At 48.8% G+C, this 19,124-nt stretch overlaps 7 protein-coding genes across 7 annotated transcripts; 2 read left to right on the top strand and 5 right to left on the bottom strand.

The window, feature by feature from the left end:
- Nucleotides 1-508: 508 nt before the first annotated feature.
- GGS22DRAFT_151666 (ATP synthase F1 gamma) lies at nucleotides 509-2,177 on the bottom strand. Its single transcript, XM_047959531.1, has 3 exons — nucleotides 1,967-2,177; nucleotides 1,101-1,827; nucleotides 509-1,017 (listed from the first exon to the last, which is right to left on the bottom strand). Exons 1-3 carry the CDS (start codon nucleotides 2,023-2,025, stop codon nucleotides 889-891), a joined length of 915 nt encoding a protein of 304 aa, XP_047824554.1. The 5' UTR covers nucleotides 2,026-2,177; the 3' UTR covers nucleotides 509-888.
- Nucleotides 2,178-2,537: 360 nt separating this feature from the next.
- Nucleotides 2,538-6,448, top strand: GGS22DRAFT_151668 (uncharacterized protein). The gene is made up of 4 exons (XM_047959532.1): nucleotides 2,538-3,121; nucleotides 3,315-3,523; nucleotides 3,596-5,923; nucleotides 5,976-6,448. The coding sequence occupies exons 1-4, from the start codon at nucleotides 3,067-3,069 to the stop codon at nucleotides 6,114-6,116; spliced, it is 2,733 nt and encodes a 910-aa protein (XP_047824555.1). The 5' UTR covers nucleotides 2,538-3,066; the 3' UTR covers nucleotides 6,117-6,448.
- A 125-nt stretch (nucleotides 6,449-6,573) lies between these two features.
- On the bottom strand, nucleotides 6,574-8,942 carry GGS22DRAFT_151670 (PLP-dependent transferase). Its single transcript, XM_047959533.1, has 4 exons — nucleotides 8,538-8,942; nucleotides 8,434-8,470; nucleotides 7,192-8,363; nucleotides 6,574-7,137 (listed from the first exon to the last, which is right to left on the bottom strand). The coding sequence occupies exons 1-4, from the start codon at nucleotides 8,892-8,894 to the stop codon at nucleotides 6,874-6,876; spliced, it is 1,830 nt and encodes a 609-aa protein (XP_047824556.1). The 5' UTR covers nucleotides 8,895-8,942; the 3' UTR covers nucleotides 6,574-6,873.
- A 205-nt stretch (nucleotides 8,943-9,147) lies between these two features.
- Nucleotides 9,148-11,623, bottom strand: GGS22DRAFT_151674 (glycoside hydrolase family 16 protein). The gene is made up of 3 exons (XM_047959534.1): nucleotides 11,006-11,623; nucleotides 10,044-10,946; nucleotides 9,148-9,968 (listed from the first exon to the last, which is right to left on the bottom strand). Exons 1-3 carry the CDS (start codon nucleotides 11,121-11,123, stop codon nucleotides 9,898-9,900), a joined length of 1,092 nt encoding a protein of 363 aa, XP_047824557.1. The 5' UTR covers nucleotides 11,124-11,623; the 3' UTR covers nucleotides 9,148-9,897.
- Nucleotides 11,624-12,462: 839 nt separating this feature from the next.
- Nucleotides 12,463-13,622, bottom strand: GGS22DRAFT_17701 (uncharacterized protein). The gene is made up of 5 exons (XM_047963482.1): nucleotides 13,367-13,622; nucleotides 13,249-13,314; nucleotides 13,056-13,196; nucleotides 12,536-13,002; nucleotides 12,463-12,478 (listed from the first exon to the last, which is right to left on the bottom strand). Exons 1-4 carry the CDS (start codon nucleotides 13,525-13,527, stop codon nucleotides 12,702-12,704), a joined length of 669 nt encoding a protein of 222 aa, XP_047824558.1. The 5' UTR covers nucleotides 13,528-13,622; the 3' UTR covers nucleotides 12,463-12,478; nucleotides 12,536-12,701.
- Nucleotides 13,367-15,565, top strand: GGS22DRAFT_151687 (uncharacterized protein). The gene is made up of 5 exons (XM_047959535.1): nucleotides 13,367-13,636; nucleotides 13,703-13,918; nucleotides 14,340-14,576; nucleotides 14,648-15,040; nucleotides 15,103-15,565. The coding sequence occupies exons 2-4, from the start codon at nucleotides 13,718-13,720 to the stop codon at nucleotides 15,017-15,019; spliced, it is 810 nt and encodes a 269-aa protein (XP_047824559.1). The 5' UTR covers nucleotides 13,367-13,636; nucleotides 13,703-13,717; the 3' UTR covers nucleotides 15,020-15,040; nucleotides 15,103-15,565.
- A 61-nt stretch (nucleotides 15,566-15,626) lies between these two features.
- Nucleotides 15,627-17,995, bottom strand: GGS22DRAFT_151689 (cytochrome P450 52A11). Its single transcript, XM_047959536.1, has 3 exons — nucleotides 17,377-17,995; nucleotides 16,790-17,300; nucleotides 15,627-16,694 (listed from the first exon to the last, which is right to left on the bottom strand). The coding sequence occupies exons 1-3, from the start codon at nucleotides 17,543-17,545 to the stop codon at nucleotides 15,764-15,766; spliced, it is 1,611 nt and encodes a 536-aa protein (XP_047824560.1). The 5' UTR covers nucleotides 17,546-17,995; the 3' UTR covers nucleotides 15,627-15,763.
- Nucleotides 17,996-19,124: the final 1,129 nt, after the last annotated feature.

Raw genomic sequence — 19,124 nt, forward strand, 5'->3', positions numbered from 1 at the left:
AGAAGCGAAAAAAAGGAAAGGGAATGAGAGGAGAGTGCGAAATTCTTTGAGTCCTTCAGCTGAGTTGACTAGGCATATATATATACCTAGAGAGAGAGGGAGAGGGGGAGAGAGAGTTCTTTGATACGAAAGGCAGCTATATGGGTTTTCATAGCGGTCTCGGTGTCTATATAACACCAGAGTAAGTTTTGATAGGAAACTCCGTGAGTCAGGGGCTATGAAGGTGCTATTAGAGAAATCATCATAGTAGGAAATCCACACACATACCCTGTGTTTGGCTGTGCGAGTAAATCGATAGGCAGCCTACTAGATAGCTAAAAGAGAGTCTTGATAGGTGTCCAACTCCTAACGCTTGATGATACCTGCTATTGGTACAAGCAGTATAACTATCAAAATTCATCTAAGCAATGATTCAGATGTTCTAGGCCTTAAACAATCCAGATACATCTTGTAGGGTATACTCACAGAGGTGAAATGCTTGTAAGAATGTCTGCATTGAAGTCTGATGGTGGGAAACCGGTTGTCTCCTAGAGTCACATTTAGTCAATGTAACCACTTGGTTAGGTATCCAAGGCCAATCAAGGCAGGATTGGTCAGTGCCCAAAGCTAACGAGCAAAGGGAATGCAGCTGTCTGGCCACAAACTGGGACTAAAGGATACACGGTCCTCAACGTACTTGCATGGGTCTATACTCTCAATCAAAAGTCGTGACAGATGAGGCACAAAAGCTAAGGGGATAAGGGAGTGCTGAGGAACTAGTTTATTGAGGAATTGATACATCCAAGGCAGCAAGGCCGAGGTTTTGCTTGGGGTACTTTGATACAAAAGGAAGGGATGCGATTGGATTATTCACCATTCACTATCCCATCTATTCTTCTATCAACCACTTTACATATCCTCCGAAGCGGTGGCACCTGTGATAATTTCGACCAGTTCTCCGGTAATGACGGCTTGACGGGTACGGTTGAAGAGAATCTGGTATTTGTTGATCATCTCACCAGCGTTCTTGGAAGCGTTCTACAAAGATATCGTTAGTGACACGACAGTTGAAACGGGTCAAGATTAATATTTAACATGGAGGTAAAGGAGGCAAAACTCACGTCCATGGCCTGTTGTCGGGCAGAGATCTCGCAAGCGTGACCCTCGGCAAGGGCCCAGAAGAGAGAGTTGGCCAGGGTATATTCCCTCAGGTTAGCGAGCAACTCCTCATCATCAACCTCGAAAGCAGAGAAGTTAGGGGAGTTGGCAATAGCTTCCTCGGAGAAGGCCTCTACGATAGTGGGTTCGTAGCTTGTAGCATTGATGAACTTGTTGTGCACGATCTTGATATCGGAGTAGTCTGTGGGAAGCTGCGTAACCTGATCGGCGATGGCCTGGGCATCGGCAAAGGTGGGGATGTCCTTTCCGACACCAGAAAAGCTGAGGACGATGTCCTTAGCGTTCGTACGACTCAGCTGGGCCCTCGACTTCTCGCCAATGAGGATGAGGTCGGCGGGTTGGCTGCCAGGAAGCAAGACGTTTCGGCGCATGTAACGAGAAAGACCGGAGTGAACACCACCGCAAAGACCCTTGTCGGAACTGCAGACGATGTACAGGACCTTCTTGCCCTCACCTTCGAGGGGTTTGGTCTCTGCGGACTCGAAGACTTCGTTTGACGTCTGACCGTACTTTCGGGAGTCGTTCATGGCACGAGTAGCGCGGGTCAGCTTTGTGGAGGCTACGATCTTCATGGTCTTGGTGATCTTCTCGATGTTGCGGATAGATTTTAGACGGCCTTCGATTTCTCGCAGGGTAGCATAACCAGCAGCTGCTCCATTGTTGGCGGTACTGAACCAATTCAAATTATTAGCATATGATATTCCCTAAGCTCATTCCTTATGAATAATCTTGGAGGGTTTCGGAGCTAGCTTGGAGGATATTTTGCGAATTGCCTCATAGGACGAGCTCGCGAAAAGATCCGACGTACCGAGCAGGAATAGCCGCAGCTCCAGCTCTCAGAGCCGGTCTTGCTGCCCTCGAAAGCATCTTGGAAGAATTTGAAGGTAAATTTGTACCCGGAGCCCTCGGAGGAAGTTGATTGCGAGGCGATGGGAATGCGCAATCAATTGGTTGACTCTAGGATCAAATTATTAAATGAGGTTCAATTGTTCACTTCTCACTTTCCACTTTCGCTCTCTCCACCAAAAGCTTCCAATTCTCCGGACCAAACTGCACTTTCCACACCGGAAGATCCTCGGCTATTCTTTCATTCCAACAACCGAGAGTGGTCCATGCACAGTGTAGCGCAGCACCTTGTCTGTCTGTACTACATACCCTGCACCCTGTAACTGCCCGTTATCCACGCAACCAGCAGCCACAGTGCCAGTTGGACCAGTTGGATAACGGATTCGTTATTAGTCAAAAGGCAAATTCAACTTGACCCACCTCATATTACTTAATCAAGACCTATCTTTACCGCGCTACTAACCTAGTAGTGAACCCAAGACCCAGCAGTAACCCATTTCACTAACAATTTTTCTTTCCCCTACCATCTACCACCTGGCAACCAGGCGAACAGACGATCCGGCGTACCGCAACAGGACAACAGGGCCAACAGGCATAACGGGGCATTCTTTGGACTTCTTGGATTCTTCCTACCCAGTCCAATACGTACATTTTCGTACATAATCTCCACTATTTAGGACAATAGCTGGCCAATAGGATCCACAGCGGACACGATTGGTGGCTAACGGCTAGACTTCCAATGAAGCCTTCTCTTCTTCTCAAGTCTTTCACTCATCGACTCTGACTTTTCCCCTTCTAATCTCACCATTTCTCTCTCTTCTTCATCCTCCCTGCTTGTCTGTACCTTCCATCTCATAGATCGGGGTGGTGCACTACGGTGTAATCCACCCTTCTACCACTTCTAAAATCGCATTCTCTCTTTCTTAATCCAACTTTGCGCCACCTTCATTCGCATCCTTCGTCACTTCAACTGAAAACAATCCCATTTCCCGTCCAAACCTTTAACATACTTACCACCTACCTCTTGATCACTCCCGACCTCGCACACCTCACGCGCTCAACATGTCTTCCGACTACTCTGACGACGATATGCCTCTGGCGAGAACTAACGGCCAACGTAAGTATTTATTTTCCCTATTTCTTCCATACTTGATCTACTTTCTTTGTTCCTACATTTTCCTACATTTTTTCGCGCCGTTTTGACGTGACAAATTCACGCTTCTTCCCTTTTGTGCCAAGCAAACTTGAGCCAATATGACCTTGAATATTTTTCTCGGATTCGCTCTTGCTAATATATTTCCGTCTAATAGTTTCATCTTCTACTATCTCGAAAGCCGAAGACAAAGCTATGGATCGCCGTACCTCCACCAAAGCGAAGCCCGCCCCCGTGTCCATTCGCAATGGTCCAGTTAACAATGATGCATCTCCACACACGAATGGTAACGGAAAGCGCAAGTCGCGTGCCTCGATAAACCATGTGAGCTACAAGGACGATTCAGATTCTGAAGACGGTCGATTGGTACGTTTCCCTTCTTTTTAATCGGGTCAGTGACGCGAAGAGCCGGAAAAACTGTGCTAACTTACGAGTTAGGCGAAGCGTCAAAAGAAAGTCAAGGTCGATGATTCCGATGACGAAGTTCTTAGCAAGCGAAAAGTCAAACTTCCACCCGCTGCCGATGAAACTGCCATGGCTGAAGATTCCGATGATGATCAGCCGCTGAATGCAAAACTTGCTTCCAAGAGAAAGGCCATCGAGAAGAACGCGGAGAAGGATGCCAAGGCTATCCGTGCAAGCGAATCTAAATTGAAGAAGCCTACTCCTAAGAAGATCGTTAAGGACGAGTCGGATGACGATGTGCCTTTAGCGGGTGCAAAGGGCAAGAAACGGCCATCCAACGGCGTTAACGGAAAGAGCAAGCCGAACGGTATGAAGAAAGAAGAATCTGATTCCGATCAACCTATTCGTAAGAAGGTCAAGACTGCTGTCGGTAAGACCAAAGCCAAGTCCGAAAAACCTACTCCCGTCAAGAAGACTCCTGCCAAGAAGGCTAAGAAGGAAGTGAGTGAAGAACCTGGAGACGGCGACGCTGAGGACGAGGAGGCAGAGTACCGCTGGTGGGATGCTCCCAAAAAAGAAGATGACAGCGTTAAGTGGACTACCCTTGAACACAACGGTGTCCTTTTCCCCCCAGAGTATGAACCTCTACCGAAGAACATCAAGCTCATTTATGATGGCACTCCTGTCAATCTTCATGTCGAGGCCGAAGAGGTAGCCGGTTTCTTTGGTGCTATGCTTAACTCGACCCACAACGTCGAGAATCCCACGTTCCAGAAGAACTTCTTTATTGACTTCACGGAGATCCTTGATCGAACGGGCGGCGCGACGGATCGACATGGAAAGAAGGTTAACATCAAGGAGTTTACTAAACTAGACTTCAAGCCTATCTTCGAATACTACCATGCTAAGAATGAGGCCAAGAAAGCACGTCCAGCTGCCGAAAAGAAAGCCGAGAAGGCCGAAAGGGACAAGGCTGAGGCTCCCTACATGTTCTGCAAATGGGACGGTCGTAAAGAGAAAGTTGGCAACTTCAGAGTCGAACCTCCCGGCCTTTTCCGTGGTCGTGGTGAACACCCCAAGACCGGTAAGGTCAAGAAGCGTGTTTTGCCCGAGCAAATTACTATCAATATTGGGAAGGATTCGATGGTCCCCCCACCACCTGAAGGCCACAAGTGGAAGGCCGTTCAGCATGATAACAAGGCTACATGGTTAGCAATGTGGCAAGAGAACATCAACGGCTCATACAAGTATGTCATGCTAGGAGCTACTAGCGCTGTCAAAGGACAGAGCGACTTCAAGAAGTTCGAGAAAGCTCGAGAACTGAAAAAGCACATTGCGAAGATCCGCAAGGATTACACCAAGGATCTCAAAGCAGAATCTATGGCTGATCGTCAACGAGCCACCGCTGTGTACTTGATCGATAAGTTTGCCTTGAGAGCTGGTAACGAGAAAGATACTGAGAATGAAGCCGAGACTGTTGGTTGTTGTTCACTCAAGTACGAACACGTAACACTTCGAGAACCCAACACAGTCATCTTCGACTTCTTAGGTAAAGACAGTATCAGGTTCTACGATGAAGTTACTGTCGACCGACAAGTATTCAAGAACTTGCGAGTTTTCAAGAAACCCCCAAAGAAGGAAGGTGACGATATCTTTGATCGTCTCACTACCACTCAGTTAAACAAGCATCTCTCGTCTTACATGCAAGGATTGACTGCAAAGGTTTTCCGTACATACAACGCTTCTTACACCATGTCAAATCTACTCAGGGATTTGAAGGTTTCCAGCGCTACTATGGCTGAGAAAATCAAGCTGTACAACGATTGCAATCGTGAGGTTGCTATTCTTTGTAATCACAAGCGGACTGTGGGCGCGGGTCACGAAGCGCAAATGGAGAAGCTTGGTGATCGAATCAAGGGTCTTAAGTACCAAAAGTGGCGTAACAAGATGATGCTCTTGGACGTCGATCCGAAGCAGAAGAAGAAGAAGGGCGCCGACTTTTTCCAGCAGGACGCAGAGCTCGACGAGGCTTGGATACTGGAGCACCAGAGCTTCCTTGTCGAAGAGCAACGAACGAAGATTCAGAAGAAGTTTGAGAAGGACAACCAAAAACGTCAAGAGGACGGAGAGAAGATCATGCCTGATAAGGAACTTAAGGAGCGTCTCCAGGTTGCAGATGACCTTGCGAAGAAATTTAAGAAAGAGAACAAGTCTAAGAAGGTCGAAGCCGAAGGAAGAGGCCCCACAGTTGATAAGATTGAAGGAAACATTCAGAAGATCGAAGAACGCATACGAACACTAGAACTCCAGGCCGCCGACCGTGATGGTAACAAGGAGGTCGCTCTAGGCACCTCTAAGATCGTAAGTCAACTTAATCACGTCTTGATTCATCCGAAGCTAACATTTAACCTAGAACTACATTGATCCTCGTCTCACCGTAGTCTTCGCAAAGAAGTTTGACGTTCCTATTGAGAAGTTCTTCTCTAAGACCCTACGTGAGAAGTTTAATTGGGCTATTAAGTCCGTGGAGGATGATGACCATTGGGAGTTTTAAGGGCGGTCTTGGATCATCCATATTCCTTGTATTAACACATACCCGCCTTGTTCATCGTTAACGTCTAGAGTATTTAAGACCAGACGGGAAAAGAAAATGTTGGCAAGGTATTTCGGGGGGAGGGGCTTAAGATTTACAGAGGGGGCGAGAAAAAAACGGCATGACCTGCCACGATCAACATTTATGATCGGATTGGACCAGGTATTCAGCATGGCGCGGTGCGGTGCATTCTAGGGGGTGTGAGCGGCCGGATTGGCGACAGTTCGGATTGAGATTTTACTCGAGATGTAACCATCCAAGGCAGACAAAAATACAAAGCGATGCATTGTTTATTCCGTTCTAAGGTGCTGAAGTGATTTCCATGCATACTATCTCTTAGGTAGGAAGTGATGAGGTAATTGTGGCTGGCTGTAGAAGATTAATCAGGTCGCACGACATCGTAGAGGGCGTCAGCGTATAAGGTAAATTTGCTTCGAACTCTATGCTAATGAGTTATTAAGAAGCTATTGATGTTATGCAAAAGTCTCTAGTTGTTAACTCAGGTACCTGCGGCGTAAATGCTATGTACGATAACATGCTAACACCAACTCCCAATGGACTTCATCTAGCTATGCTGTATCCCGATTCCCGGACGATAAATAATGCAGCCACCACCAGTCCGGTCTTCGAGTCCCAGTTCCCCCACCCCAACCCCCGTTTTTTCCCCGACAAAACTTCCAGTTCCCGTTGACCGATACCGATACCGTTCCGGATAAATCTATTGAGAAGCGAGACCAAAGCTCTCACGCACGGCGGTGCCGAACCGCTCGATGGCACGCGCCATGTCGTCCTCGGACGCGGCGGCGTAGGTTGTGCGGAAGAAGAGGCCGCTTGGTGGCACGTCCTGCTCCGCGCGGAACCAGGACCCGCGGATGGCGAGGACGCCTTTGTCGATGCAGGAGTTGAAGATGTCTTCCTCGATCTCGAGGATAGATTTTGTGGCGGCTTGGGGGTGTTGGGTGTGGTCCACTTGGAGCCAGAGCTGTGCAGTGTTAGCGCTGAGTCTAGAGTTAAAGAAGGAGGAAACGAGACTTACAAACATGCCGGCGGCCGGCGGTACCCAGCTCACGATCTCCCGAGGCAGGTACTCTTCACACGCGGCTAAGATAGTATTCCGCCGACGCGTGTACTCGAGCCGTATATGCATGAGCCATTTCAAGTACCCTTCGTGCCCCCAGGTCTCATCCACGAGTTTGTACATCATAAGCTGCGAGAGCCCGCTGGGGCCCTGGCTGCAGCACTCCGCGTGTCGGATATACCGCTCGACAATCTGCTCGCTCGCCGTGATCCAGCCCACCCGCGACCCCGGCACAACGACTTTGCTGAACGAATCCATCCGCATCACCCGTCCGTCTACATCCATGCTAAGTAAGCTAGGAACCAGACCCTCGAGGAATTCTTCTATAGTCGCAGGCGGCGGGACCTCATCGACCCGAGCCGGCCTAGTGTGATCGTGGGGGGTGGTAGAGGTATACGGCTGCATCTGGAGGTAATAATACGGCTCGTCCTCAAGGATATAAACATCATACTTCCGACAAACCTCATAAACCTCGCGTCTCCTCTGCGCGCTCTGCGTCGCCCCAGTGGGGTTCTGCCCCGACGGCACCGTGTACAAAACCGTCGGCCGTTTCGCGCCTCTCTTCGCCTCATCCCAACCCCCCAGAATCTCATCCATGCTCGAGGGCAATAACCCCTCCCCGTCCATCTTCGCGCCAAACACTTTAATCCCCAACGGCGCCGCCGTCTCCAGCGCGGTCGAGAAGCTGTATTCCTCCGTCAACACGGCGTCGCCTCTGCGGCGATCACACAGCATCCGGAAAGCCTGCTCCAGCGCCCCCGTGCTCCCGATCGTCAGCGCGCATCTCCAGTCCCCGTACGGCGGCGCGTGCGTCAGCTCCGTGTGCTCGGTGACCCATCTTAGCAGCTGCGCAGACCCTACGCTTTGTCCGTAGTTCAGCGCTATGGCGAGATCGTACACGCCCCCGTTCTCGTCCTTCGCGACGTCGTATTTCCCCGCATGAGCGGTGGCCGAGTCCCCGCTTTCGAAGCTGGGGGGCGCCGGGACGTGCATGCTGATGTGGTCGATGGGGAAGTTGGAGGCGGAGGGGAGACCCCCGCCCAGCGAGATGAGGCCGGGTTTTTTGAGGTGCTTGGCGGCTTGTTTTAGGTTGCAGGGTTTGCGGGAGACGGCTTCTTCGGTTAGGATGTCTGGGGGGGTTGTTAGAATGGGTGGGTGTGAATGAGTGGGAGTTTAGGTAGGTAAGATGAGGTCACTTACGGTCCCAGCGTTTTGCTTTGGGTTTACTGAGGGCATGCTATTTCGTGTTAGTGAGATAACTCATATTTCTCAAGGTGGGTATGAGAAAGAAAGACGGGTCTCACGGGAGACTTGAACATATCACTGTCCGAGTAAGAGGCGGTCGGGGCGATCAGCTTCCCGGCCTTCGCTCTCCGCGCCTTGATTCCATTGATGGTCAACGGCTCGTGAGCCTGCTGGCTGACGATGGTATCTTGCTCCGCTAGTCCCACATTTCCGACGTTGGAGGGTTGCTGACGCGGAGAGGCGGCGGAGAATGAACGGGTTGTGGTAGTGAGTACAGGACTTTGAGCCTGGTGAACTTGAGATAAGGACGAGAGTGTGCTAGTTGCCATTGTATTACACAGGAAACCCCTTTTAATCCCTATTGTCTTTTGTATATGTATTTGTTTGGAAATGACAGACCTCGGTATATTGTACATTTTGATTATGATACGTCTAAATCTTAATTCTTATATAAATCTGAAAGCAGTAATGGCTACGTAGCTGTGACTGCACCAGGTGCAGCTACCCTTTGTTCCCCGTAATCACGGGTCCTCGGTGCGATAACGGGGGAACGATAGTGGAAACCCGGCCGATTGTAGCCGGCCTCGACCTACCAATCTCATCGCCCAATTGCACACTATCTGTTACCATTTAGGTCATGTGTGGAATTCAGCATTTCTATCTCGTAACTATCCCCAAATCTCACCGAATGCCAATATATATTCGTCATATCCGACTTTCGTCAATTGACAACGTCCACGTCTACTCAAAAGTGGGAATTATTAGATAAGAGTTACGTTGTGTGGAATGTCTATAATGAGGCAATGGACGCTATGTGTCTTCGTGATCGGATGTCAAACACCTACGCCCTATCTATGATACCTTGTCATGCTCTATCTATAGTGGTTCCTCAGTTCCTCATGGCTCGTTCAGATTCGTTCTCAACAAACATTTGCTCCCATGCTATGCGCCGCTGTCTTGCCTAAAATCAACCAACAACTCCTTATCATGCCTGGGCTAATATCTATTACAAATCTATTAGTTCCCTCTCTTTATATAACCCCATAATGTGCACTTAGATGTGCGCCCTATATTTGACATCTCAAGCCTCGTCAAAAGTTCCGTGGGGTGCAATCCAAGTCAGTGTTATCACTGCTAGTGAGACGGTTTTCTTCGTTTTGGGGCTATGACGTGATAGCGTTGCACCAGTTTTTTGCTCAAACGGGCTGTCGGTAACCCGTAGAACGTCCTCTTTAAAGCTGTGGTCCGCCTAAGTTATGTAAGGATGTTCAATATCCTTGACAACAGGCTAACTTATCGTACAACTCGATCTGGGGACTCGGAATTGAGCGAGTGTAATGTCGGTAGACATTTCTGAAGATAGCAAGATAGAAAAATGCATCTTGCTACTCATATTAATAAGCTTATGAAGATGATGCCTCACGGCCAGAATCTCCGGCCAGCGAGAGTAGCACAGAGGCTGAAGACGAAGACGAATGGAAAGACGGGGCCTAAATAGTTGCACGTTAGTTCCGTATTTAAATAGATGCGAAAAGATCTAGAACAAGGGAATGGCTGCAACCTACGTAAAGAAGTCGAACTAGACGGCACTATCTTCCCCTCCGGCGTCATCCTCCAACCTGAAGGTAGGTTGGAGTTAGCGGTGTTGGTGCTTGTACCGCCAATACCCCCCGCGGGAACACTAGCCGACCCGGTCGAGGTTGAGCCGCTAGCAACCGCGGTGGTGGTCAGAGTACCGGCATTCCCCAAGTTACCGTTGATCGAACCTCCGTTAGACTTAATTGACGTCCAGGCGCCGGATGTATCGCCGTAGCTATAGGACGAGCCCGTGCTGTAATCCGTAACCTTTAGAGTCTTCACGCTCATGCTAAATGGCCCCTTGGTGTAATCGGTAGGACCACGTGCCCATGATATCGTGCCTGCGGCATTGCTCGAATCGCCACCGGACCATGCGCCGAACTTGATCTTCATCGGTGTCTGAGGGTATTGGTTCGTCTCGGCATCCGACGATGTAAGTGTCCGCACCACCGTCCCGTCAATAGTCCAGACGATCCTTTCACTTGTCCAATCTATTATGTATGTAACGAAGCCATCTTGGTTATTCCCCATCTCGTGGAACTGTCCGCGGTTATAAGAGGTGGTTTGTCCCTTTCCGAAATAGTTGGATTGCATCTCGGTGGCGTCCGCGCCTAACCATTCGCAGTCGATCTCGTCTAGGTCGTCGGATTGGAGCACGAAAGACGATACGATACCGGCGCCCGGGGCCGATTTTAGTACTACTTCGACACGGCCAAACATGATGTAGAAGACAGAGGCAAGCTGTGGTGAGTCGCCACTCTTGCTAACTGTGAATGTTACGCCGTCCGAGCCGTATGTTGGTGTGCCGCCCGAGGATGTGAACGAGTTTACCTCCCCTTGCGTAAAGTCGACATCGATAGCCATACCAAGGGCAGTATCCGCCGGACAAGCTAAGAGGGGTAAGCCATTGAAAAGCTACCAATGAGGGGATAGGGAAGAATCAACTTACATGAGCTCGATAGAGGATTGCAAGACGAGTATGTCTGGGCTATAGCTCTACCTGAAAGTAGAGCTGCCGCGACTGCGACATACTTCAATGGCGAAGCCATCATTGTTCGGATATGCATCTGTAGGGATATCAAAATAGTATAGATAGGAAGATGCGGGTGCAGAGGCGTGAATTCCTAAACCCCGACTCGATACTCGGAGTAGATCGTTACACTGATGCAGAAGCAAGGTCTCGGGTAGAATCACACAGATCGGGAGTGATCTGCCAGTATGTTGTATCTGTATGTACAATGCTATGAGGCACAAAAATAATTACAAAAAAGGTAAGAGATATATTCTAAGGTTACAAAAGTCATGCAGGTAGCTGCTAAGGGTAATAAGAAGCTCGGGGAAAGGGTTGGAGTTCAGGTGTAGTCCAACCACCTAATATATGATGGTGCACATATGGCCCATGTGCCACCCTACGTTGACGTATCGTCGTCATCTCGAGCTACAAGAAAAAAAAGCTACTGCCAAGTAATAGAACGAAGTGGGATGACAAGGTCAGGCACTGGAATACGAGATGTAAGTGTGTGCTGGCCAAAGCAAGGTGTGCGGTAGGTCAAGTAGGTGAGATGGGTGTTTCCATGGCACGCTGGGCATGATAAGTTGGCGGTTTTACCGTTGTAATGTTGAAATGTCATTGGTGACGCCCCACTTCAAAGTCAATTCGATTTAAATGAGCCTGTCAGTGGTCGCAATTAAACGCCAAGATGAGTGGCTGGCATAGCTAGCTCCTACTTAATACGGTTTAGAGCAAACGTATAATGGGTCCGGACATTAGTACCGGACAAATAATGTGGCTGGGAAGTTTTTTTCTTTTTCCTTTAGTGGTGGCTGGAGGCTGAAGCAAGATGCCGTGAGCCGACTGCCTGGGAATTGAAACCGATGTTTTGGGCTCGGCCGGGAAGGTACGATCACGTAAAGTTCTTATCGAGATCTGAGAAAGGCTATTGATATTAAACTAACGTCATCTCTTCATTCTCTCCGCCCCTTTCATTTGCTCTCTATCACTACCTAATTCGTACTATTATCCAAGGCATCGCGAAGACCCCGTCCGAAGAGATCGACGTCGCGTGAGTCCTTACTAAGTACAAGCTTCTCTTACTTCCATGGTAGAGGTAGCATCAACAACAACAAAATACCTAGCAGTCTATCTACCTAGGTACACAAAATACTCGGCTTAAAACGAGTCAGGTTTAATACTGTATCTTTAAACATCTCAGGCCTTTCCCTACAACATATATCGGTTTCTCGAGATGTTTGTTGCATGGCCCTTCAACACCATCTCTGCCGAAGACAATCAAACGGTCGAGTATAATCAACTAGCTGAGACCGAAGAAAGTTGATCCTGGCACGCACTTGAATATAGATGGTGTTTCGCCTTAGAATTTGCTCTATCGAATGCTTAGCGCAGCATCCAAAGACACATAAGCTAGCTGTCCTTAACAATAGGCAGCAAATATCTCGGATGTGTATGAATTAAACTCACAGCAGATCATTCTATGGTATGGCCTATGTCATCCGATGCATTTCCGTATTTCCGTTGGGTTGAGACAGCTGGGGCAGCGTCAGTCATCCCGTTTAGCGAATCTTGTCGAAATGCTCTAAAAGACGACGTTGAATCATCAGCAAGAAAAGGGCAATTTCCAATAACATTAACCTTCGTCCTCATCCCCGTCGCTCTCTCTGCGTTTGTCGCTCCGGTCCAGTAGATCAGGCCAGAAGGCACGCGTCATCGTATCACAGGATGATGGAAGCTTCCCAGATCCAACATGCGATAGGGATATATCCGAAGAGACCTGACTCAGTGTATTAAATTGCTCCCTCTCAGCACCATCCATATGAGCGAATAGTTCCTTATCATGATCGAGTGTGGGGAGGACCGGGTCTCTGTCAGGTTCGGAGCCCACGTCCGGTGGCACAAATCGAGGATCTGTCATTAAGCGTTTGAATAACCTACCCAGCATGAGATATCAGGAAGCCTTCTGACTGCTGAGTGACGTACGAACCTAGGAATTTCTTCGATCCAGAGACCCGTCATCATGATCAAGATCGGAAGACGATCAAGCAGCAAAGGTACCGAAGCCTTGGAAAAGGGTACTGTGGCGAGTCCAGACAAGAACATTGTAGCCAGGGCAAAGAGGGCATATCTGGTGACTCATAAGCCCTGCGTCTGAAGTTATGATGTGGTGTAGTACCTGCCTTTTGACCCCTTCCCAGTTAAAAGCAAAGTGGGCAAACGTCGCAACCATAAAAATACATGAAACTCTGACTCCGTCAGCAGAACTCAACTTTAGCGACAAAGAGCGAGGCACCCTACAGAAATCTGTAGAAACTGTTCTCATATTGGGTAACGACTGGTAAGAGAATAGCCGTGCCTATCATGAAGCCCCGAGACAGAACTCTGCACAGATGCCCAAGTTTGGTATCAGTGGCGGCTAACCATTCCCAAACGAACATGAGGCTGCGTGTGTCAGCCATATTGAAAGCACAGAGTACTAGAGGAATATGATGAGCGTCTCCCGTTAATGTGTATCATGAATAAGGAAACAACGAGCGAATAGGAGCAACCAGCCTCGAATGAATAAGACTAGACTTGAGCGCATCAGCAAAGTGCTGCCCCAAGACTTTATAATAGGCACTGCTATTCTCTTACCAGCCGTTACCCAATATGAGCAGCTTCTACAGAGGACCGATCTGGGGAGCCTGCTTCGACGGTATTAACGAGCGCTGCTGCATGGCAGCCCAAAGCCTAGGGCAGTCTCTGCTGTTGTGCCACAGGAGGGCTCTTAAACAACCTAGGGCGGTGCACGCGTTATATGCTCTTGCTAATGAATTTAGTTCACATAGTTCGCCTAACTTTTGTTCTCCAGTATGTGCTCACCGAAACGCGATTCACCGAAATATTTCATGGGGTATCGTAAGCACCTTATTGGGCAAGGCATCGTACTGCCTCACAATTAGCCTAGCATCGGGGCGTAGGTTCATACAGATGCAAATCACTGCGCCCCTCGGGGCCCGACTGATACGACGCATGGTAACATTACATTTTCAATAAGATATGGTGGTGTGATCTAAGCTACGTCAAGCTGGCTTTACCGATAGCCTGCTTTCCTAGGATTCCGCTACGAGATACAGAGACGTCCTACGTACTCATTGGCTTGGATTCGAGCATAGGGGCAGATCACCGTAGCTCACTTTTCAAGCTATAAGGATCCGGATATGCAGACCGTTGCCAGTGGTTTTCCCCCGCCCTATTGCGACCACCGAACAAGATATTTGACGTATGAAAGCTATTGCTTTTTTTCCGTCATCCTATTTCCTCAATTACGCAGATGTACTCAGCATCATGTCACTCTTTCGAACTCTTCGGAGACCAGGTCTGTCTCAAGTCAAACTCCCGATCGTTAAAAGAATCACCACTATCCCAACTAGCCGAGCTACTTCCAGCCACTGCTTGTAGTCTTGTCACCACCTGCTACATCGACCAGGTAGAATCATCGCGAGACGATCTCGCTACAAATACCGATGTCCGTACCTGCCGCTCTTCCCTAATTGCTGGTCAACCTCCATGCTGACAGGATACATGTCGGGTTTCCAGGGTAACGCCGAGTTTCTATTTCATATAATACGATTCTATTTCCCGAGACACGTGTCTCCAGGACTGGCGCTCGGCTCCTGCCTTGTGCTAGGATGCTGTCTTTCCTCGTATGTTCACCGGCGTCGAGATCGAGACCGGTATCAGGTTATCGTCTTCGTAGTATGGCTTGTCTGGGCTATCTGTATCGGATGGGGGATAGGAGCTAGCGCTAATAGAATTACGCTGGGGATAGTGCCATGGGCATGCTGCGCAGCCATGATCGGTAGTTTCTTCGGGCACGCAGGGGCCCGCTGGATCTCAGAGAGAGAAAGATGTGAGCACGAGACCATATTTGCTTCAGTTCATGAGAAGGAAATTCACCTCGGGCGGTGATTACCGGAGCCTTTCTTTACCGTAAGTTTACCCAAAACGCGAAATATCGCGATCTAGACTTATCATCGAAGCCCCATACACAGGAACAGCACCCCACCAGTTCTACACGATTTCATGATTCTATGACGGCTGGTTATTATTTTTTTATCCTCTTTTTTTTCACTCTCCGCCATATTAAACACAGTGTGTCTCAACCCTCGTTAGCGGCAGGCTCGCAGATAATTGCCATATACCACTCAGGAAACATAGAAAGTGATATTCTTGCATAGGGCAAGGGGAACGGATGGTTACTACGTGGGGATGAATAAAATGGTGTTTGCCGGGTCATATTATGCGACTCGTGGGTTTGAGGTAGGTCGGTAATAGGTTCGAGTCGGACACTAGCTAATTTAGAGATACTGGGGAGCTTTGGAGTGTGTTATGGTATACTGGCATTACTGGGATATCTGTTAGGTACCTACTACTATAACTAGCCATTTAGTAACGGAAAAGTTTGAATCAATTTGTGTTTACCTCTTTATAATATTCTTGTATTTGACCGTTTCCCTCAAACTGGATATGATCTATATCTGTCCATTTTCATGATATTGTTAGGAACCTATCAACATACATATAATATATCCATAAATTTAAGCCATATATACCTACCTAAGTAAGTATTTACATCTAAAACCATACATATCCGTGTCGTGTCATCATAATACAAGAGCCCATACCTTACCCCCTCCGTTAGTATACCACCCCTTACTCCCCCTTTCTAGCCTCCCAAAGCGCAACCGTAACACCATCGCCAGGCTGAATCACAATCTCCGCCTTAAGCTTCGGCTCGCCAACCATAAAGCTCTCAACCCTCTCGTACCGCTGGAATATCCGCGTCAGCACGTACGCCATCTCCGTCAGCGCGAACTGCTGGCCGATACAGATCCGCGGGCCCCCGTTAAATGGGATGTACTGCCACGGCTTCGGCTGCCAGTTCGTCCACCGGTCCGGGTTGAACGTCTGCGGGTCCGCTAGCTCCGACTTTTCAGAGAAGGGGGAGGAGGAGGGGTAGAGGTCGGGTCGTCGTTGCATTGTTAGCGTGGAGTACGCTATCGCGGTATCCTTCAGCACCGCCAGGGGTAGAGAGCCGTCTGGCCCGCCTCCGCGCGGGAGAGTGGTGTCTTTCAGTGCTGTGCGTACGTTGAACGGAACCGCGGGGTATAGCCGTAATGTCTCGTTTATCACGTTCTGCACGTACTTCATGCTCTTTAGGTCCTCGTACGTAGGCGTCCTGTGCCAGCCTACTTGCCCCTCGATCTCCCGGCGGAGTTTACGCACGAATTCGGGGTGGCGTCCTAGTTCGTAAAAAACGAAGCTGAGCGTTGCGGCGGTGGTGTCTCGGCCTGCGAGAAGCACGGCTATTACTTGGTCCCGAAGGACTTTGCGGTCCCGTGTGAAGGAGGCAAGTTCGTGCAGGAAGGTGTACCCGGAGTCGGATTTCGTCTTGGAGGCGAGCTCTTCGGGGGAGAGGCGTAATGCGCGTTCGATATACAGGTTGCAGAATTCGTTGACAACTTTTAGGCCGGCGCGGAAGGAGGCCATGGGCACGAGGTGTCGCAGGGGACCTGCGCGGGCAATGATGTTTTGCACGCGCTGGACTTCGTTGAATGCGTCGGCGAAGGGTTGGCGGGGGGTGCTGGGGTGTGTGTTAATAGGCTGTTTGTATAGGTATATCCCCTGAGAGTGGGGGAAGGGATGGGATGAAGGTGGTAAGTGGAATAGGGGTCTTACGTGAGCGACTGCGTATCCATACCCAGCAAAAAGTCTGTTGCGACATCCAACGTATACCGGAACAACAACTCGCTAATATCGAAAGGCTTGCCGTTCCCCGCCTCGACATCAACGACCTGCTCCTCACCATTTAACACGCCCCCATTCGCTATCGCTTTGAAAAACGTCTCTAGATGCGACTCGAAACAGTGTAGATCGCTGATCCGCTCTCTCGAGAACTGCGGCCGCAGGAGCTGCCGGCTTCCATGCCATAAGTGCCCGTCGGTCGCGAAGATGCTGTCGCCGAGGAACTCGTTCCATTCCTTGTGGAATTGCTCGCCTTTTCCGAAGTCGGCGAACTGCGTCGCTAATATGGCTTTGATGTTCTCCGGGTCGGCGGTCATGACGATATGACGCCGGAGGAGCCGGCCTTCCGCCGTGTAAAAGGGTGCGTTGTTGAGGAGCTTGACGAAGACCTCGTAGTTCTTGTGCTTCATCGTCGATTTGATCTGTTCGTAGATTACGTCTAGGCCTGTTTTTGTTCGTTAGAGTGTGTCAAGGATTGGGATAGGGGAAAGTGAGGGGGGTGGGGGGGTAGGAGTACGCACCGAATGGGAGGACGGATTTGATTCTTGTTGATCCGCGCGCACCTAGCCGGCGTAGTCGAATATTGTCGTTGATCTCGGCATAAATCATCCATAGTGCCAGAATGGACCCGAGGATGATGAGAATGGATTTAATGGACACATAGTCCAGCGCTGTTTCGATTAACCCCATGGTGATATCAAGAGGGATGTAGTCGTCGACTTCCTCTGGGGCAAGAATCCAGAGATATGAGATTGAGACTACCTATATATCACATTCACCTATCTCATCATTTGCCATGACATTTCCCGGAGATGCAAATGCTATAAAGAATACAACGAAGCTAGGCAATCCGCGGGCAGCGAGGTAGATAAGTGTCGGCAAGCTCGCCCATCAAGTCGGGGAAGTGGCATAATACGGCAGACCGGGGTACCGAAAATTCGGAGTCCACCTCTGCCGCTCACGCGATGTTACTCTGGCCTGACATGGTTCCTCCTATAGCCGCGGAGAGTGGTCCGTCGTTGTTTAGCGTGGTGAAGTTCACCAACCAACATAAGCTTGGCCAGTCACAGACTGCTCATTATGCAGCAGAAGCTGATGTCCATGCCAGTGTGCTTGGAAGATTCTTCGCAGCGACTGAGCGGTTCCCCAAAAAGGGATTACCGAGGCGCTCAAGATGGCGGTGCATATCATGCGGGGTGAGTTACATGTTATGCCAGGAATAGCATCGAATGAGAGGCATATGACGCCAGTGGCGTATAATTGCCCACCTGGACAACGCGTGGACCCTACCTAGTATCTCCAGGATCTTACATAATCGTAAATTCCTGTATGTCGACCTTGATATTCATTGATTTCATCTTATAGGTAGTTAGGCATTTCGGATAGACATTTTGGTTGTTCTGCTTATATTCAGCTGAAAATTTTAACAGCCGGAACCTGTACACCTTATGAAATTTCAACTACGCAACTATTACGCATGTTTTACATTTGTGTTACTGCCATGATAAAGAATTAGCTAGCCACAATGTCAGCTCCATACCAAGGTGCGAATCTGCGGAAAGTACATCCGTCGGACTAACATTCAAGGCAAAACGCCAAGCCGGGCGATAGAAACAGTCCGGCTCCGGCGATGCTCCACAAGGAACATGTAGGTACGGAAGGATACGAATGGACTAATGCATGTTCGGCTGATTAGCAGGGAACTACCATTGAGTAACTCAGTCCTACACTGCCGGGTCAAAAGTTTGAATCCGTATTGTTAAGCCTGAAGTCACACTTCCGTTACGCCAAGCCACTATTTCCAATATGAGCTAGCACCTTGAAAGCCTCATGATCCTAGCTAATATCTTCCAATTTTCTTATATCTTGAATAACTTCATGAATATTGAATCAAATCTTTTACAATTATATATATTGATATATTAAGTTGTATAATATCTAATAAATCAAGTTGCACCGCTTTGAAACCTTCCAAAGGGCAGGAATCTGGTGGTTTACTACAGCCCCTTTTCGATTAGTGTAAAAAAGGCTCATCTTTATTTCAACACGTTATAACTCGGGTTGTAATGCTTTCAAATGAATGCAACTAAATTCATATTATTCTTACAGTCAATAGCTACATATTGATACTCATTACAGTTCGAACAAAGATATATTCAAGAAGTTATTTGAGTATACAGCCATGAAAGTGCTAATGACGGTCGTTATGTGGTAGGAGCTTTGAGCTATCTCGATTTAGCATAGTTGGCTTGGCACAGTTTGTTGCGAC

Source organism: Annulohypoxylon maeteangense (genome assembly GCF_022496945.1).
Source record: "Annulohypoxylon maeteangense strain CBS 123835 unplaced genomic scaffold GGS22scaffold_1, whole genome shotgun sequence".
Classification (NCBI taxonomy): Eukaryota; Fungi; Ascomycota; class Sordariomycetes; order Xylariales; family Hypoxylaceae; genus Annulohypoxylon; species Annulohypoxylon maeteangense.

Coding starts and splice junctions, on each gene's coding strand:
- GGS22DRAFT_151670 (XM_047959533.1), bottom strand. CDS start 8,894: ATGTACAATATACCGAGGTCTGTCATTTCCAAACAAATACATATACAA. Junction 8,471..8,537: donor GTGATATGTTCAAGTCTCCC/GTGAGACCCGTC, acceptor AACACGAAATAG/CATGCCCTCAGTAAACCCAA. Junction 7,138..7,191: donor CGCCGGCCGCCGGCATGTTT/GTAAGTCTCGTT, acceptor AACACTGCACAG/CTCTGGCTCCAAGTGGACCA.
- GGS22DRAFT_17701 (XM_047963482.1), bottom strand. CDS start 13,527: ATGGCTGACACACGCAGCCTCATGTTCGTTTGGGAATGGTTAGCCGCC. Junction 13,315..13,366: donor AACAGTTTCTACAGATTTCT/GTAGGGTGCCTC, acceptor TGACGGAGTCAG/AGTTTCATGTATTTTTATGG. Junction 13,197..13,248: donor AACTGGGAAGGGGTCAAAAG/GCAGGTACTACA, acceptor ATGAGTCACCAG/ATATGCCCTCTTTGCCCTGG.
- GGS22DRAFT_151689 (XM_047959536.1), bottom strand. CDS start 17,545: ATGGGGTTAATCGAAACAGCGCTGGACTATGTGTCCATTAAATCCATT. Junction 17,301..17,376: donor CAAATCCGTCCTCCCATTCG/GTGCGTACTCCT, acceptor GAACAAAAACAG/GCCTAGACGTAATCTACGAA. Junction 16,695..16,789: donor ATGGATACGCAGTCGCTCAC/GTAAGACCCCTA, acceptor CACACACCCCAG/CACCCCCCGCCAACCCTTCG.
- GGS22DRAFT_151687 (XM_047959535.1), top strand. CDS start 13,718: ATGAGCAGCTTCTACAGAGGACCGATCTGGGGAGCCTGCTTCGACGGT. Junction 13,919..14,339: donor CGCCTAACTTTTGTTCTCCA/GTATGTGCTCAC, acceptor GACGTATGAAAG/CTATTGCTTTTTTTCCGTCA. Junction 14,577..14,647: donor ATCTCGCTACAAATACCGAT/GTCCGTACCTGC, acceptor TCGGGTTTCCAG/GGTAACGCCGAGTTTCTATT.
- GGS22DRAFT_151668 (XM_047959532.1), top strand. CDS start 3,067: ATGTCTTCCGACTACTCTGACGACGATATGCCTCTGGCGAGAACTAAC. Junction 3,122..3,314: donor GGCGAGAACTAACGGCCAAC/GTAAGTATTTAT, acceptor TCCGTCTAATAG/TTTCATCTTCTACTATCTCG. Junction 5,924..5,975: donor CTCTAGGCACCTCTAAGATC/GTAAGTCAACTT, acceptor CATTTAACCTAG/AACTACATTGATCCTCGTCT.
- GGS22DRAFT_151674 (XM_047959534.1), bottom strand. CDS start 11,123: ATGCATATCCGAACAATGATGGCTTCGCCATTGAAGTATGTCGCAGTC. Junction 10,947..11,005: donor CAATCCTCTATCGAGCTCAT/GTAAGTTGATTC, acceptor TACCCCTCTTAG/CTTGTCCGGCGGATACTGCC. Junction 9,969..10,043: donor GTCTAGTTCGACTTCTTTAC/GTAGGTTGCAGC, acceptor GCAACTATTTAG/GCCCCGTCTTTCCATTCGTC.
- GGS22DRAFT_151666 (XM_047959531.1), bottom strand. CDS start 2,025: ATGCTTTCGAGGGCAGCAAGACCGGCTCTGAGAGCTGGAGCTGCGGCT. Junction 1,828..1,966: donor GCTGCGGCTATTCCTGCTCG/GTACGTCGGATC, acceptor GAATTGGTTCAG/TACCGCCAACAATGGAGCAG. Junction 1,018..1,100: donor CCCGACAACAGGCCATGGAC/GTGAGTTTTGCC, acceptor ATATCTTTGTAG/AACGCTTCCAAGAACGCTGG.